Genomic DNA, 17,621 nt, shown 5'->3' on the forward strand with positions numbered 1-17,621 from the left:
ATTGACTTGCTGCATTAACTCATTTGTCAATATAACCTTTTGGTACTCATAATATGATTGCAATTATATTTCTGAATGTGATGTAAACATCAGACAAACACAATTAAAAACCAGAGGGCAACAGATCATGTGAAAATATAATTTTGGTGTCATTCTGAATACTTTTGGCCATGACTGTAGTAATAAAGCCCTACAGTGGATTATAGAAACACAGGGAAAAAAAAAGCAGAAACAATTGACATGCTGCTTCATTTTTGTGAAGCAATATCTGCAAGGAAAAAAGAAGCAACATGTGCACAACAAGTCAGTATTCTCATGCATTTTTCCTTGCAGTATTGATGAAAATGAAATGGGAAAAAAGCAGCATAAAAGCAGCTTGTGCACATAGCCTTAGGGCTCATGTGCATGTTGCAGAATTTCATGCATTTACGCTGCGTATTGCACCGCAGCGTAAATGCATGCGACCTGCGTCCCCAGCACAATCTATTAAGATTGTGCATAATTCATGTGCATGTTGCGTTTGAGAGCGCAGGGATTTGGATGCCAAAATATTGTTCCAAATCGCTGCGTTCTAAAAAGCAACATGTCACTTATTCCGTGCGCTTTAGGCCTGAAACACACTTCCGTTAAAAACATGCACATGCCGCGAGACACGTATTTACCCTGCGTGTTGCGTGTGGTAAGTATGTGTCTCGGGTACGTGCGGTCCATGTGTGTTCTACGTGTGCTACCCGCGATGGCACACGTAGAACCGGTAATTTAAATACTCACGTGGTCTGCATTGCTGTCCGTGGTGCTGATCTTCGGTCTCCAGCCCTCCCGTCTCCCCACTGCTGCTGCTGCCAGGCAGTGAAGTGAATATTAAATGAGAATAATGAGTGGCGTTCGGCAGGAAGTGAAAGCAGCGGCAGAGACAGGAGGGCTGGAGAAGGTGAGTAAATGTTTTGGGTTTTTTTTCACTGACACGTGTGTTTTCTCCAGCGTGTGCGACACCCGTGCTGCTGGAGAAAACATGGACATGTCAGCGTGTAGAAAAGCGCACACGTACAAACGCACACGGACACACGTTCCGTGTGGTTTTACGTGTGTGTGCCTGCTACAATAGGGTAGCATTGCTGAATGTGTCTCCGTGCCGCCGGTACGTGCAAAAAATGGCAAACACGTACCGGTGGCACGGATGTGTGTCGAAGGCCTATGGGAGAGGCTGCATCCAGAGCGCATGAAATCGGCTTTTTTTCTGCAGAAACAATGCATTCATTATGCAGTCTTTCTGCAGTGATTCGACGCGCACATGTGCTGTCAAATCCCTGCAGAAATTTCTGCAGGGACACGACGCAACGTGCATACATAGCCCTACAATGTTAAATGTAGAGTCTCTTTGCCTACATTATGTTGCTCTCAGTTGAGAAAGCAAAATTCTGCTGAAAGATTCCCTTTAAACGGCTTCTGTCAGCACAGAATGACTGTTCAAATCAAATCTAGGTGCTCGGTGCATCATGGCGGAGCCAATCATTTATAGGCACCTTCCCACCTACTTGTTATCCATATTTCTCTGCCTTTCTATGGCTCTATGAAGACAGAGCCATCAATCACAGAAGAGGATTGGTGTTGTGATGGAGGGAAAAGATGCAGGTGAAATGTTCTCTTAAATGTTTGTTCCACCATGATGCACTGGGTGCCAGTATTTGGTTTGAACAGTCATTCTGGGCTGACAGTCTCTTTAAGGTACTCCAGACTGATATTGTCAGTAAATAAAGCTTTATAAAATCAAGGTTTAAGGATCTTATCCTGGTACAGGGTGGCATAACTCATATGGTGCACTGCAAGATCTGGAACCTACATGTGATGGATAAGATCTTCACACAAATAGAAACATAAACATTAACAGAAAAGAACCTGATTCTTAACCAAATAATGTCACAAGTGTGCATTTAAAATGTGTATGGTATACAAGGTGAAAATATTTTTCAATTAAACATTCAGAAGATAAAGAATGTGACTTAAAAAAATATATATGGACTGATACTTTTTTGAAATGATGCCATAAACCAAAGACACAAATGTAGAATAATTCAGTAATTTCAATGGTAACGGTTTTCTGCAGAAGTCTAATAAGTAGATGTATAATTCTTTTCACAGTCATGCGTCTTCTTCAGCACTATGATACTATTGCTCACATTGTAGGAGGGTAGTGGTTGTACCACTTTGCTGCCACACCTGATGTACAACTTGTATTAAAGGTTTTGTCATTTTGATGGCAAAAAAGTGATGTATGTCGAGCTATTTTTTTAAATTAAAACTGAAATAATTGTTAAAGAGGACCAACCACCAGGATTTTCATATATAAACTAAGGTTAGTGCTATACTGGAGCTATCATCCTGATTCTATACGTACCTTTAGTTGTGAGAACGGATGTATAATTTCTGAAATACAGGCAAGTAAAGTTTGTGAAATGTACTGTTATTTGATTGATAGGTGTTGCAGAATATCTAATAGGTGGGTCGGGTTTTGCTAGTTATTCCTACCCTTGTCCGCTGTCTGTCTTTCCTGCCCCTGTCTCTGTTATTATAGGTGGAGGAGAAAAAGAGGAAGGCCAAGCAGCAGACAGGGGCGGGAACAACTAGGAAAACCCAACCCACATACTAGATATTCCATTGCACCTCTTATCAAATAACAGTGCATGTCACAAACTTTACTTGCCTGTATTTTAGAAAGTATACATCCGATCTCACAACTAAAGGGATGTATAGAATCAGTATGATAGTGCTGGTATAGCACTGGGCTTAGTTTATATATGAAAATCCTGGTGGTTGGTCCTCTTTAACATGCGATTCAAAGAGAATCCCAAAGGCAATGCAAACACAACCCAAAATATTACCCTCAGCATGTTAAATTTCAGTATTCCATTTATGTTCTAGATTTTCGGCCTATCCTTCTAACAAGTAAACTAAGTGTGTTATTTTCTGACAGGAAGGTGAAAAGGAAATGTTCAGACACTCTTGTATATACCATACAGGCAGGTAATGCTAGGGTAAGGGTGATACAATTTCACAATAACTTTATAAGACTTTTTCCCATATGATATCCAGTGCTACTCTAGACCACCTGATAGATATACATACATATATATATATATATATATATATATATATATATATATATATATATATATAAGTGTGTGTGTGTGTGTGTGTGTGTGTGAAAGTGGTTAGCGAGTTAGAATAGGATCTCTCCTGTACCGTACGCAATATGTCTTGTTCCCCAATGCACTTGGCGTAAATAAACCGTTTATAAATGTGCCAAGCAGCAATAACAAGATCTGCCTGTTCCCGGACATACTCACAGCTTTGTGCCCCTGAGGACTTCATCACTGTAAACATTGGGTGTTTTTGACCGTGTTGGATCTAAGGTAAGAGAAGGCAGTCTTCGCTGAGAGGTGGTTTTCCTAGAAGGAGTGTGCACAATCCGAGAGGATGAAAAAATACTGTTGTCGCTCAATCTTCCCAGCCGATTCCGTGCGGAGTTTACAACTCTTGGCATAACAGCTAAACTTTTATCTTCTTGCTCACTTGAAAGAACAGAAAATAGATATATTATTTTATATAATCATTTGGAAACTCTTTGCTTTATATAATAACACTCAAATACAAATGACATACATAAAATACCTTAACTCCATCTAATAGTGAAATTCACTGTATACGCTTTCCTTTTAAATGATTGTTAGTGTGACTAATGAGGGTGACTGTGCAGGAGAAGATATCATGGTGGTTTCTATTAATAAGTTGCAGTCTTACCACGTTTATTTAAAGGGCAATGCTGTACAGTTAAGGCCCCCTTCACACGTTCATGTCTCCGGTACGTGTTTGGTCTGTTTCCTCACGTGCCGGAGACACGGGCACACGTAGACCCATTAAAATCAATGGGTCTGTGCTCACATGCGTGTTTTGCTATGAACCGTGTGTACGTGTGGAGCATACGTATGCCCATATGCTCCACACGTAGACATGTCCGTTTTTCTCCGGCATCACGGGTGTCACACAGCCCGCACATGGACCGCACGGATGTGATCTGTGTGACACGCATCGGAGAACACACACGTGTTTGTAAAAAAGTTTATACTCACCTTCTCCAGCCCTGCTGTCTCTGCCGCTGCTGTCACTTGCTTCCGACCCTCACTCATTATGCTCATCGCATATTCACTCCACTGCGGGCCGCAAGCAGCAGCTGCGGGGACTCAGCAGGACTGGATACTATAGATCAGCACCACGGACAGCAACGTCAGGGACAGGTGAGCAGAAAGTTCCGGTTCACCGTGTGTTATCACGTACAACACATGGAGAACACAAGTTGTGCCATAAAAACGGCACATGGAGGACAATACGCACCTTTGACACATCTGTGAAAAATGTGCGTGATTTTCACGAACGTGTGAAGGGGGGCCAAAGGGAGTTTTCTTGTCATTTCGTGTAGGGATGCTTATAACAGAAGGGAAACAAGTCCTACTCACCACTGGAATCCACCTCCGCTCCAGTGCCGCTGGACCAACAGTCTGCACCAGATTGGAAGTGATAACTTTGGCAGTGACTAGGCCATTGATTGTGTGCAGGAGACTGGTGCTAGGGACGCCATCATCTCTGGTGCAGCAGACACTGTCGGAGCAGCAGGAGGATTCCAGGAATAAGTATGGCTGGTTTCTTTCTTGTAAAATCATGAATATGCTAGAGTGATTAAAAAAATATAGTGGAAAAAAAAGTTAACACACTAAAAATTGTGGCCTTTTTAGAGACCTGAGCTGGTGGAGACAGCTTGTCTATAGAGTATATTATGCTCTTAATTCGTGAAGAAGTACAAGGTGTGCAATCAGAGTTTCCTGTAAGCCCTGAGTAGCTGGGCTGAGATATTTCTTGTTAGAATTGTCTGTTGTTGGAGTGGAAGAGATTGCAGTAACTGTTATTGTGGAACTATCAAGCTTTGTGCCTCTTAGATGTATAACTGTCGCGGGCGGGGAGGAGGGTGTCAGCACACCGCGCTCACCCCTTCTGCTCGGGTCCGGCAGCTGCTCCTGGTGGCTCGAGCTGTGGGCCGGATCCCGGGGTGTCTCGAGCGACACTCCTCGCGCGTGAGTGAAAGGGGGTGTTTGTTGGGTGTGGGGATTGTTATAGTTCGTGACGCCACCCACGGTTGTGGTGATTGCACCACCGCTGCTCAGTGTGGGGGTCCCGGGGATGGTGATGCGGAGCAGCCAGGTGTTGTGTTGCCCCTCCGTGGGTAGGGGTTGGTGATCCCGGGGCCCGGTGATGAGATGTGGAGTGTAGGGCCTGGAGGGCGCAGGGACGCGGGGGCAGCGCTGTGCCTTGCGGCACTATGGTACTCACTCAGCCTGACACACGGACACAGTCTGTACGGTAAACCAACGGCTGGTAGGACGGTCCCACAGACGGCTGCACCTGCACTCCCGGTAGGTGACGGTGATGTCCCTCTTCCTTGCACCTGTGTTGTCTGATGGTAGCGGTGGATTCCCTCCGGTTACCCGCTCCCCGACTGCAATCTGGGCCGGAGGAGCTCTACACTTTGCCCGCAGGCGCTGGCCCTGGGGAAACTTGTGCCCTGGCGGTGGCGGTGTCTCCCCGGTAATGGTCGGGCTGTTGCCGTCAATCGGGACTTGGTTGTTGGGGGAGCTGCGTCCCCGTCACTGACGGATTTGGCAAATCTGGCGACTCCTAGCCTTGCCGGGGTCCGAGAGGCCCCTGCCCTGGTGCTGACTGTCCTTCGGAACACTGCTCCAGACCACCGGGCACACAGCCAACGGGGTCCTTCCAGGAACTTCCAAACGGTCCCCCTCCAGACAGTCACCGCCATTGCTGACCTTGCTGTTCTGGCCCTCACAAAGCTGGACCCTTCAGGCTGTCTTTCTCTTCTGTTACTTTGCTTGCTTTTCCTCCTTTACTACTTTCACTTTCTTAACTCCTCCACTTTAGCTCCTCACTCCTGCTCCTCCCTGAGCTATCTGCCTGGTTACTTCCTGCCTCCAGTGTTGTGAGCTCCTTGGTGGGCGGAGCCAACCGCCTGGCCCACCCCCTGGTGTGCATCATCAACCTCTGGAGGAAGGCAACAAGGATTTGTGGTTAGCTGTGATGTGCCTACCTGGAGTGTGGGGTGTGGTGGTGTTGTGACCTGTGTCCCCTGGCTTGCCCAGGGCGACACATAACCACTAACCTTTGTGCTTCTTAGTAGAACAACCACCAAGCCTGATGCTTCGTAATAGTATAACCCCCAAGCTTTGTGCTTCTAATATACCCACCAGGCTCAGTGTGTCCCAGCAATGAAAGTACCAAGTTCTTCTTATGGTATAAGGGGCACTTTGCACACTACGACATCACAGCTGCGATGTCGGTGGGGTCAAATCGAAAGTGACGCACATCCGGCGTCGCAGTCGATATCGCAGTGTGTAAATCCTTTTTGATACGATTAACGAGCGCAAAATGTCGTTATTGTATCATCGGTGTAGGGTGCGGCATTTCCATGAATTGGGAAATACCGATGTTACGATGTTGTTCCTCGTTCCTGCGGCAGCACACATCGCTGTGTGTGAAGCCGCAGGAGCGAGGAACATCTCCTACCTGTGTCCTGCGGCTCACGCCGGCTATGCGGAAGGACGGAGGTGGGCGGGATGTTTACGTCCCGCTCATCTCCGCCCCTCCGCTTCTATTGGCCGCCTGCCGTGTGACGTCGCTATGACGCCACACGACCCGCCCCCTTAATAAGGAGGCGGTTCGCCGACCAGAGCGACGTCGCAGGGCAGGTGAGTGCATGTGAAGCTGCCGTAGCGATAATGTTCGCTACGGCAGCTATCACCATGATATCGCAGCTGCGACGGGGGCGGGGACTATCGTGCATGGCATCGCAGCATCGGCTTGCGATGTCGTAGTGTGCAAAGTGCCCCTAACAGTCAAGCTCAGTTTCTCATTTTCTTGTGTAACTATTATGATTGTACCTTATTGATAGACTGTGACTATTACAATTATCTGCTTCATATTTAAGAAAACTTAAAGCTGTGAGGAATATGGCATATCATACATGACAGTCAACTGTCACTGATTCATATTTACACACATCCTGCAGCAAGAAGAGATTACCAAGACAGGATAGAAATCCAACACCAAGATCTGGGAACCAAATGGCAGGTGACAAAGTTAATTAAAACTAAGGAAACAGCCCTGACAAGAGGAGACCCTCTAGTGATAGACGTAATTCAGCAAGGGAAGGGGGCGGGCAAGTGCTGGCTTCATAGGAGCTTCAAAGGCAACTTTTTAGTCAGCCTGGCTCCGTGATTAAAATGATAAAATTAGGTTATGCATAGCTCCCACAAATATGGCAGGTATATCTTCAACCCCAGGTCGGTGAGACGGACGTCACACAAATATTGCCTTAATTATGGGACGTGCGTATCAGCCCATAATTAATAACTAGTCAAGGGAAGACGATAGGCCCATTATCTTTCCTATGAATAGATAAAATCATAACAAGGAACATGATGGTAATATCTTCCATGTGGGACGCTCAGGGGCAAAGATATGAGGAAAGCTGCCATCTCATAATTTTCTCGAACTTGAAGACACATCAGATGTCCAGCCATGTCATAGGTCACAAGGTGGGAGATACATGGGAGGGACATGGGTTCATGAAAACCAAACAGGACATTTTAGAAGGGTTCTTCTCAGAAAGGTCACATCCAATAAACGTGTGGGGAGTCCCAAGAAGACCAGTGGCTCCACTGCATCTGCCCTGTGCCGAGCCAGCACCAAGGCCCAGTTGTAAGGAACAAAGAAAAGGTGACTGATTCATCTGTACATCTGCCTGCAACTATAACTTACTTGTAATTGCATTTCTGACATAATATTTGTAAATTCATCTTTTGTATTTTATATTATCTAGTGTGCCCTTAAGGCAATTAAATTTATAATTTAATCCTGGGCTGTCCTTTTATGTTGATCCACGAATCCCATGTCCTTGAGTTTGGTTTAGTATCACATGCTACCTGGGCTGGTTTCTGGCCCAATATAATCATGCTAATGGACCAGACTGATATCTAATGAGGAACTGGTGGCAGACTATTGGACTGGCTGAGAGCCCTATTTCACTGGGGCTAGCAAAAAGGGTCTGTCAGCTTGTCAGGGTTGTGAGCGAGTAGGGTGTCACACCGGAGGTTGCATGGCCAGATCTGTCTCCCTCCCGCATGGACAAGGAGAGTCAGTGTAACACTGCAGCAAGTGTACCATGCGTACGCCTTGGGGTTGCGGAACGTCATGTGTTGGTGGAAGTGACGAGGTTGTATCGCATGGCTCCAATAAATTAGATGCGTTAGGGTGGGGCTGCGAAGTGCGTTGTCATCACAGACTGACAGGTCAACGGACAAGTGGAGGGATGTCTGCATGACACCCCCCCGGCTGTTTGTGACAGCAAGCATAATATAGGGAACAATAGCCTAGATTCATGGATGTGTCACTTATTATGTGCGCACGTTGCATTTTTTCCCGCGTTAACGCTGCGATTTGAACTGGAGCGTTTCAGTGCCAAATTGCATGCGTTCTGCTTCCCCAGCAAAGTCTATGAGAAGTCTGAAAATTCAATCCGCATGCTGCATTTTTAAATGCAGCGTTTTGGATGCCAAAAATTGCTGCGGAAAAAAAAGCAGCATGTCACTTCTTTTGTGCGTTGTAGCTGCGTTCTCCATACATTGAAATCAATGATGTGGCTCAAAATGCAACCAAAATCCACACGGACTGCATTTTTGTTGCGTTCCGCATGCTTTTTTGACAAGCAAAAAGCAGGTCTTTCAGTCTTTCTCTGTTAATGCCGGTCAATCTCTGTCTGTGGATGTCGGTGAATCCCTCTCTGTCTGTCGGTCGGCCTCTTTCTCTGTCAGTTGGACGCTCTGTCGCTCTCTCTGTCCGTCGGTTGATCTCTCCCCCTCTCTCATACTCACTGATCACTGGCACGGTGTTGCACAGCTGTCACACTGCTCTGGCGGCTTTTCCTCTTTTGAAAATCCTGGCCACTCATAATTCCATCTCGTATTCCCTGTTTTCCCCGTCCATCGGCGCCTATGATTGGTTGCAGTCAGACAAGCCCCCACGCTGAGTGACAGCTGTCTCTCTGCAACCAATAACAGCTGCCGGTGGGTGGGTCTATATCGTGCAGTAAAATAAATAAATAATTAAAAAAAACGACGTGCGGTCCCCCTCAATTTTGATACCAGCCAAGATAAAGCCACACAGCTGAAGACTGGTATTCTCAGGATGGGGAGCTCCACGTTATGGGGAGCCCCCCAGCCTAACAATATCAGCCAGCAGCTGCCCAGAATTGCCGCATCCATTAGATGCAACAGTCCCGGGACTCTACCAGGCTCATCCCGAATTGCCCTGGTGCGGTGGCAATCGGGATAATAAGGAGTTAATGGCAGCAGCCATAGCTGCCACTAAGTCCTAGGTTAATCATGGCAGGCGTCTCACCGAGATACCTTCCATGATTAACCTGTAAGTTAAAGAAAATAAACACATACACCCGAAAAAATCCTTTATTTGGAATAAAAGACAAAAAAAACCACCCTCTTTCACCACTTTATTATCTCCCAAATACCCATCCAGGTCCGGTGTAATCCACACAACGTCCCACAACGCTCTCAGCTCTACTACATGAAGCTGTCAGGAGCGGTCACAGACCAGACCGTTCTCTGTCAGCTCCACGTAGCAACTGAAGTGAGCCGCACAATCAGTGATGACGTCAGTCAGGTTACCCGCGGCCACCGCTGGATCCTCCAACTGTGACAGCAAGTCGGCCGAGTGACTGAAGTGAGTTGCAAGATCAGCGATGATATCACAGCTGAGTTACGATCTCGGCTGGAGGACTCCAGCTGGCCGCGGGTAACCTGAGCGACAGCAGCGCTTATCGCGCTGCTCCCTTCAGTCACTCAGGAGATTTGCGGTCACCGGTGAGTCCTTCACATGTGACCGCTAATCAGGACGCGTCACACAGACAGAGCCGCGGTACGACAATGAAGTCGGGTGAAGTTCATCCGAGTTCATTGTCATCGTGTGACTCTGTGTCTGCTGTCAGCAGGCAAGTAGCAGAGCTCAATTGCCGTGGGACCGCACTGCACAAAATGCATCCAAAACGCAAGCAAAATGCATCCAAAATGCATGCGTTTTGGATGCATTTTTTTACAAACGCAGTGTTTACAGTTTTAGAGGGTGCGTTGTTTTGCACACTGTACAGAACGCAACGTGCACACATACCCTTAGGCGGTGTGTTGTAGTTTCAATACAATCAGTATTTTATCAGCAGGAGATTAACACTACTGGAGGACATCTCACATGCCAGGCAATCTAATATGTCTAACCCCAACCCCACAACTGATTAGCAGCTTGCTGACAATTTACAGTGTACACATAAATCTGCCAGTCAGGGGTGTGAAGCGTTATAAAGAGATCAGCTCTTAGGGTGCCTTCACACTTTAGCGATGCAGCAGCGATCCGACCAGCGATCTGACCTGGTCAGGATCGCTGCTGCATCGCTACGTGGTCGCTGGTGAGCTGTTAAACAGGCAGATCTCACCAGCGACCAGTGACCAGCCCCCAGCCAGCAGCGACGTGCAAGCGACGCTGCGCTTGCACGGAGCCGGCGTCTGGAAGCTGCGGACACTGGTAACTAAGGTAAACATCAGGTATGGTTACCCGATGTTTACCTTAGTTACCAGCTCACACCGCTTAACTTAGCGTGTGCAGGGAGCAGGAGCAGGCACTGGCAGCGTGAGAGCTGCGGAGGCTGGTAACGAAGGTAAATATCGGGTAACCACCTTGGTTACCCGATGTTTACCTTGGTTACAGCTTACCGCAGGCTGTCAGACGCCGGCTCCTGCTCCCTGCACATTCAGGATTGTTGCTCTCTCGCTGTCACACACAGCGATGTGTGCTTATCAGCGGGAGAGCAACAATAAAAAAACGAACCAGGGCTTTAGCTCTGCTACCTCTAAATTAGACAAAACAGGTATTCTATGAAAAGTGTACCAATCAGCCCAGTAAGTGATACACGCCTGGAATCAGGCTCTTGTGCCCTATATTATGTTGCTCTTAGATTATATATAAAATACAGCTGAAAGATTCCTTTTACACACAAATTCTGACCTACTGCTAAAATTTACTAACTTATTTTGAACCTGTGGGTTATCACACAGCACAAAAATGCAATTGCCAAATTCAGCCCGGCTTTACCAGTGTGTGCAGTGTTTTCATGCCATATAATGAAGTATACATACTGTGTCTTCTCTACTAGGCCAGCATGGCGATGCTGAAGAGGTTTAGCTTGTATTGTCATTACTCCATTCAAGTCACTATTGAAATTACGACTTGTCTGTAAAACAGTACGAAATGGAAATGATGAAAATCATAATTGACTTATTATATGCAATGATAGATAAAGGTTGGGCAGTGCGAGGAACAGCTGAGTTATCATAGATTGTACCTGCGATGTAAAAACATAAGCACCAAATGAAATACTCCGTGCCTCCGAGCCTCGTGATGGAGGAACGCCTGCTGTTCCTGATGTTATCCGTGGGAGCGGAAGCTGAAGGTAGTGGCTGGTGGAATTATGGACTTTTCCTGCTTGCTTTACTTCTACTGAAATTTGAGATTTCACATTAGTTACAATGAAATCTGAAAGCGCTTCCATGGAAATAAGACAGGGTCTTACATTATTTTTTGCCTCCAAAAGATGTACTGTGGATTACTTTCAGTGGATCGCTTATATTTTTTATTGGCGTCAGTGATTGGTACATGTGTTAATGGCAAATGAATATTCACCCCTTATCACGCCGATAATCCTGCCCAACCCTGTATGCCAGCAACAGTGATTAGAACATTTATTAATAAAAAATGAATATTCACCCCTTTCCTGACCATAATCCCGCCCACTTGTCTGTGCTGGCATCAGTGATTAGAATGTGTGTCAATTGCAAATGTACATTAACCCCTTATCACGCCAATAATCCTGCCCACCGTAAATGCCAGCTTCAGTGATTGGAACGTTTGTTAATACACAATGAATATTCATCCCCTTCCCCCATCCACTCTACTCACACGCCCATGCTCTGGGTCAGAAGAGCCCCTGGCCTTTCCAAGGTCTTGGACAATAATACTGGAAGTATGAGTCTCACTGATGGCGGCACAGAGGGGTGGGCAGGAATTTGGGCAGGGAAAGGTGATGAATATTAATTTGCCACTAACAAACGTTCCAATCACTGACGCCCGCACAGAGAGGTGAGGGAAGGGTGAGGGAAGGGGAGTGAATATTAATTTGCCATTAATACACATTCTATTTACTGGCACCAGCACAGAGGAGTCAGCGGGGGAAAAGGTGAATATTCATTTTCCAGTAACTAGCCAGCATGTGACTATAAAGGTCCATGGCTTACAGCAACACAACAGGAAAAAAACAAAAAAGTGAGCCGGAGTATGAGATGGTATACATGGAACTTGTGAGACCATGTTCACACTGGCCATGAGACAAAGAGAAACCAAGGAAAAAATTGTGAAAACGTACCCTGCTGTAACTAAATAAAAGCATAGTGCATATAAACATAGGGTACTTAGTAAACACTGTTTTTGATCAAAAAAAGCATAAAGCTATCCCACCAACGCCAAGGTGTACCCAGTTGGGATAGTACCTACACTCTCGAATATTAAAACCTTACCATGGGTCTAAAATAGGCCTCAATGTGGCTAAGGGCTGAGAGCGACCGGGCCCCAACAGGACACACACAGTCAGGGGGATTCACAGAATGAAATGTCCAGCTCGCTGAGAAGGGGGCCACTCCCTGTTTGTACTGAATACAAAAAAACTACATAAAAACAAAAAAGTGAGCCGGAGTATGAGATGGTATACATGGAACTTGTGAGCTCATGTTCACACTGGCCATGAGACAAAGAGAAACCAAGGAAAAAATTGTGAAAACATACCCTGCTGTAACTAAATAAAAGCATAGTGCATATAAACATAGGGTACTTAGTAAACACTGTTTTTGATCAAAAAAAGCATAAAGCTATCCCACCAACGCCAAGGTGTACCCAGTTGGGATAGTACCTACACTCTCGAATATGTTTATATGCACTATGCTTTTATTTAGTTACAGCAGGGTATGTTTTCACAATTTTTTCCTTGGTTTCTCTTAGCAACACAACAGGGCAACGTTCACCAATAAAAGTTACATATCCCTAAAGGGCTGCTCAAGTCCTGTTTCAGGACACTATTATAGTATGGCTTACTTTTAGAGTAGGGGTTATATTATAACCATACTCCAAAAAGGCCAAAAAAACCCTGCTAGGGCTTATTTTCAAGGAAACAGTACTTTAGCCTGGTAAAAGAATGTGGTATTGCTGAACCTCCTAAGATCAAGGGCTTCTGCCTTACAAATCCTCTGCTGCTGTACTGGTCCAAACATACTGAACATACTGCTGAATACGAGGAAAGGTTGACATGGCGCCAATCTTCCCCATTAAATAAGTAAGGTTAAGTTTGGGTGATATAGTTGAGATGCTTTATGCTGCATGACAAAATCCAAAAAGAACAATGTAAAATGAGCATGTACTCTGTAATAAAGTAAATAAGCAAATAGTAGTTTTCCATGTAAATAATATAGGTTACTTGGTTAACACTGTTTGATAAAAGAGTGTAAAAGCCATCCCACCGTAACAAAGTGTACCCAGTCAGGAAGGTGCGATGGCTTTTATGCTCTTTTATTAAGCAGTGTTAACCAATTAACCTATATTATTTAAATGCCCTACTACTATTTGCTTATTTACCTTATTATAGGATACTTGCTCATTTAGTGTTTTTCTCTTGGGTTTTGTCTGTGAAATGGTCGGTGTGAACATGCTCCTATTGTACATAAAGCAACTTAGACGCCGGCTCATTCTTTTATTTTTTTTATGCTGCATGAGTAATGGACTTGCATTTGCTTCATATTTTTTATTTTATTTACATGTTTAATGCTATACTATGTGGAGAAACAAATAACATGAAAAAAATGTAAACTCAATTTAATCTCTCAATATTTATAATATTGAGAGTGACATTCTGCATAAAGAACTGGGAAAATACAATTATACTATACAAGTAGTATTCAACCCCCTGCAGATTTAGCAGGTTTGATAAGATGCAAATAAGTTAGAGCCTGCAAACTTCAAACAAGAGCAGGATTTATTAACAGATGCATAAATCTTACAAACCAACAAGTTATGTTGCTCAGTTAAATTTTAATAAATTTTCAACATAAAAGTGAGGGTCAATTATTATTCAACCCCTAGGTTTAATATTTTGTGGAATAACCCTTGTTTGCAATTACAGCTAATAATCGTCTTTTATAAGACCTGATCAGGCCGGCACAGGTCTCTGGAGTTATCTTGGCCCACTCCTCCATGCAGATCTTCTCCAAGTTATCTAGGTTCTTTGGGTGTCTCATGTGGACTTTAATCTTGAGCTCCTTCCACAAGTTTTCAATTGGGTTAAGGTCAGGAGACTGACTAGGCCACTGCAACACCTTGATTTTTTTCCCTCTTGAACCAGGCCTTGGTTTTCTTGGCTGTGTGCTTTGGGTCGTTGTCTTGCTGGAAGATGAAATGACGACCCATCTTAAGATCCTTGATGGAGGAGCGGAGGTTCTTGGCCAAAATCTCCAGGTAGGCCGTGCTATCCATCTTCCCATGGATGCGGACCAGATGGCCAGGCCCCTTGGCTGAGAAACAGCCCCACAGCATGATGCTGCCACCACCATGCTTGACTGTAGGGATGGTATTCTTGGGGTCGCATGCAGTGCCATCCAGTCTCCAAACGTCACGTGTGTGGTTGGCACCAAAGATCTCGATCTTGGTCTCATCAGACCAGAGAACCTTGAACCAGTCTGTCTCAGAGTCCTCCAAGTGATCATGAGCAAACTGTAGACGAGCCTTGACATGACGCTTTGAAAGTAAAGGTACCTTACGGGCTCGTCTGGAACGGAGACCATTGCGGTGGAGTACGTTACTTATGGTATTGACTGAAACCAATGTCCCCACTGCCATGAGATCTTCCCGGAGCTCCTTCCTTGTTGTCCTTGGGTTAGCCTTGACTCTTCGGACAAGCCTGGCCTTGGCACGGGAGAAAACTTTCAAAGGCTGTCCAGGCCGTGGAAGGCTAACAGTAGTTCCATAAGCCTTCTAGGCCCAACTCCTTGGAAAGGGTTTTGTACCCCTTGCCAGCCTTGTGACCCTCCACAATCTTGTCTCTGATGGCCTTGGAATGCTCCTTTGTCTTTCCCATGTTGACCATGTATGAGTGCTGTTCACAAGTTTGGGGAGGGTCTTAATTAGTCAGAAAAGGCTGGAAAAAGAGATACTTAATCCAAACATGTGACGCTCATTGTTCTTTGTGCCTGAAATACTTCTTAATACTTTAGGGGAACCAAACAGAATTCTGGTGGTTTGAGGGGTTGAATAATAAATGACCCTCTGAATAAACATTTGTCAATTTAAAAAAAAAAAAAAAAAAATAACATTCTTTTTTGCTGCAGTGCATTTCACAATTCCAGGCTGATCTACAGTCCAAATGTCACAATGCCAAGTTAATTCCGAATGTGTAAACCTGCTAAATCTGCAGGGGGTTGAATACTACTTGTAGGCACTGTGTATATATATATATATATATATATATATATATATATATATATATATATATATATATATATATATATATATATATATATATATATATATATATATATTATTTATTTATATATATATATTTATATATATATATATATATATATATATACAGTATGTATATATATATATACAGTATATATATATATATATATATATATATATATATATACACTAATATATTCCCTCTGGCTATGCCTATCCTTAGATTAAAGGGGATTCCAGGCCAGTCATGTTTTTCTGCAGAGAATCTGACTGCAGCTTGCCAGATCTTTACAGTGCGCCATATGCACGGTCAGGATTACGTTCTGATTGCCTTCTGGAATAGAGGTCGAATGCCAACTAGCTCTTTTCCCGCTTCTGTCTATTACATCATGTTGAACTGTCAAGGTTCAGTAAACTGTCATCACATTGAGTGCAGAAAACCTTGCCTGGCCCAGAAACCCAACTAAACGTTATCTCAACCAAGCTGCTTTATCACTGCGTGGACTGTGCACTAAAGCCTCAGAAACAGGATACTTGGGTTCCCTGCAGAAAAGAACTTTTAATTTGTGCTCATGAACCTTGAATTGTAAGTTTACTCTCTACACCAGAGGTTCCCAACTCCCAGTCCTCAAGGCACACCAACAGTGCATGTTTTCAGGATTTCTTTAGCATTGCATGGGTGTTGGATTCAGCACCTTTGCAGGTGATTAAATTATCACCTGAGCAATACTAAGGAAATCCTGAAAACATGCACTGTTGGTGTGCCTTGAGGACTGGAGTTGGGAACCTCTGCTCTGCACTATTGTGGAACCTTCACAATATGGAAAACACAAGCACAAAAATATTATAACTTGTCCCAACAAAAACACGTTTTACAATATAATCCAAGTCCAATTCAGTCTTCGTGTGTACCTGAGGCAACTTCCCATGTTTTAATGAGGAGTTCTTGAACTGATTCCACAATATTCCTCCAGGTATCATCAAAAACTTCGGCAGCAACAGTGTCCTTCATGCAGTCATTAGGGGAGACAGGAGGAATGCCCCGCTTAGTCCTCTTTTGATTAAGCTGCGTTTTCTTTTGATCCACACCTTCATCATCACTAGTAGTTGAAGAAGGCTTAATTTTACAATCATTACACATCAACATTTTCCTATATAGATTCAGATTTAAAGATTAGGCTTATGTGCAGAAGCCTTAAGCTGGCCATACACATTAGATGGCTGTTGGCTTGACAATGCTTTGGCCGATCATTTGGCCAACAGCCATTTTGTCAGTTTCTCCCAAACACAGAAGCTCTTGATGATGGATGGATGAGCTCTCCTGTGTTCTCTGCGGGGATCTCACCGACAGATATCTCTGCAGTCGGCTTATTTCTGGGAGCACAAAGCGATCGGCAGTCTGAAAGTGGACATGTCCAATCGAACATCTGCCCCGACGATCAATAGGCCAGCACCTCCATAGACATTAGCGTGTCCGACTAACCCGTCGATTTCAGAAGGTTCAGCTGACATTAGTCTTGTATATATGGGGGCCTTTAGCCTGTCGTTAGACTGTTCATGTTAAACTGATCTTTTATATGTAATGATAGTAAATGATCATGGCGTTATTGACTAATATAGTAATATGTAATACTTACTGCTCTCTGCTGTCATAGGCAAGGTACTCCTCAATAGTGCCTTCCACGTCATAGATCTCTTCCTCCAGGAAGGAATATACTGATGACTCGGACCCCAAGGAACTAGTACTAGATGTGGACTCATCAGTTCTTTGTAAAGGCGACACTGTAGGGACAAGTCGAGATCCAGATACACAGAGTCTGAAATAAATCAGATATATCGAATGAGAATGCTTTCTCAATATCTTACCATAAAGTACATGTAAA

At 44.5% G+C, this 17,621-nt stretch overlaps 1 protein-coding gene across 3 annotated transcripts in view; it reads right to left on the reverse strand.

Annotated features, from left to right (window-relative positions):
• Window positions 1-17,621, reverse strand: part of FAM149A (family with sequence similarity 149 member A) — a 239,636-nt gene that overhangs the window by 54,762 nt on the left and 167,253 nt on the right. For 2 of the 3 annotated variants that reach the window (XM_075334528.1, XM_075334543.1), the window contains exons 6-10: window positions 17,376-17,555; window positions 16,651-16,838; window positions 11,525-11,679; window positions 11,319-11,413; window positions 3,345-3,569 (exon numbers count right to left, since the gene is read on the reverse strand). In XM_075334528.1, coding sequence (XP_075190643.1) covers window positions 3,345-3,569; window positions 11,319-11,413; window positions 11,525-11,679; window positions 16,651-16,838; window positions 17,376-17,555 — 843 coding nt within the window. The remainder of the gene's footprint in view (window positions 1-3,344; window positions 3,570-11,318; window positions 11,414-11,524; window positions 11,680-16,650; window positions 16,839-17,375; window positions 17,556-17,621) is intronic. The other variant, XM_075334536.1, reaches the window with a different exon arrangement.

This window comes from Anomaloglossus baeobatrachus, chromosome 1 (genome assembly GCF_048569485.1).
Source record: "Anomaloglossus baeobatrachus isolate aAnoBae1 chromosome 1, aAnoBae1.hap1, whole genome shotgun sequence".
Taxonomy (NCBI): Eukaryota; Metazoa; Chordata; class Amphibia; order Anura; family Aromobatidae; genus Anomaloglossus; species Anomaloglossus baeobatrachus.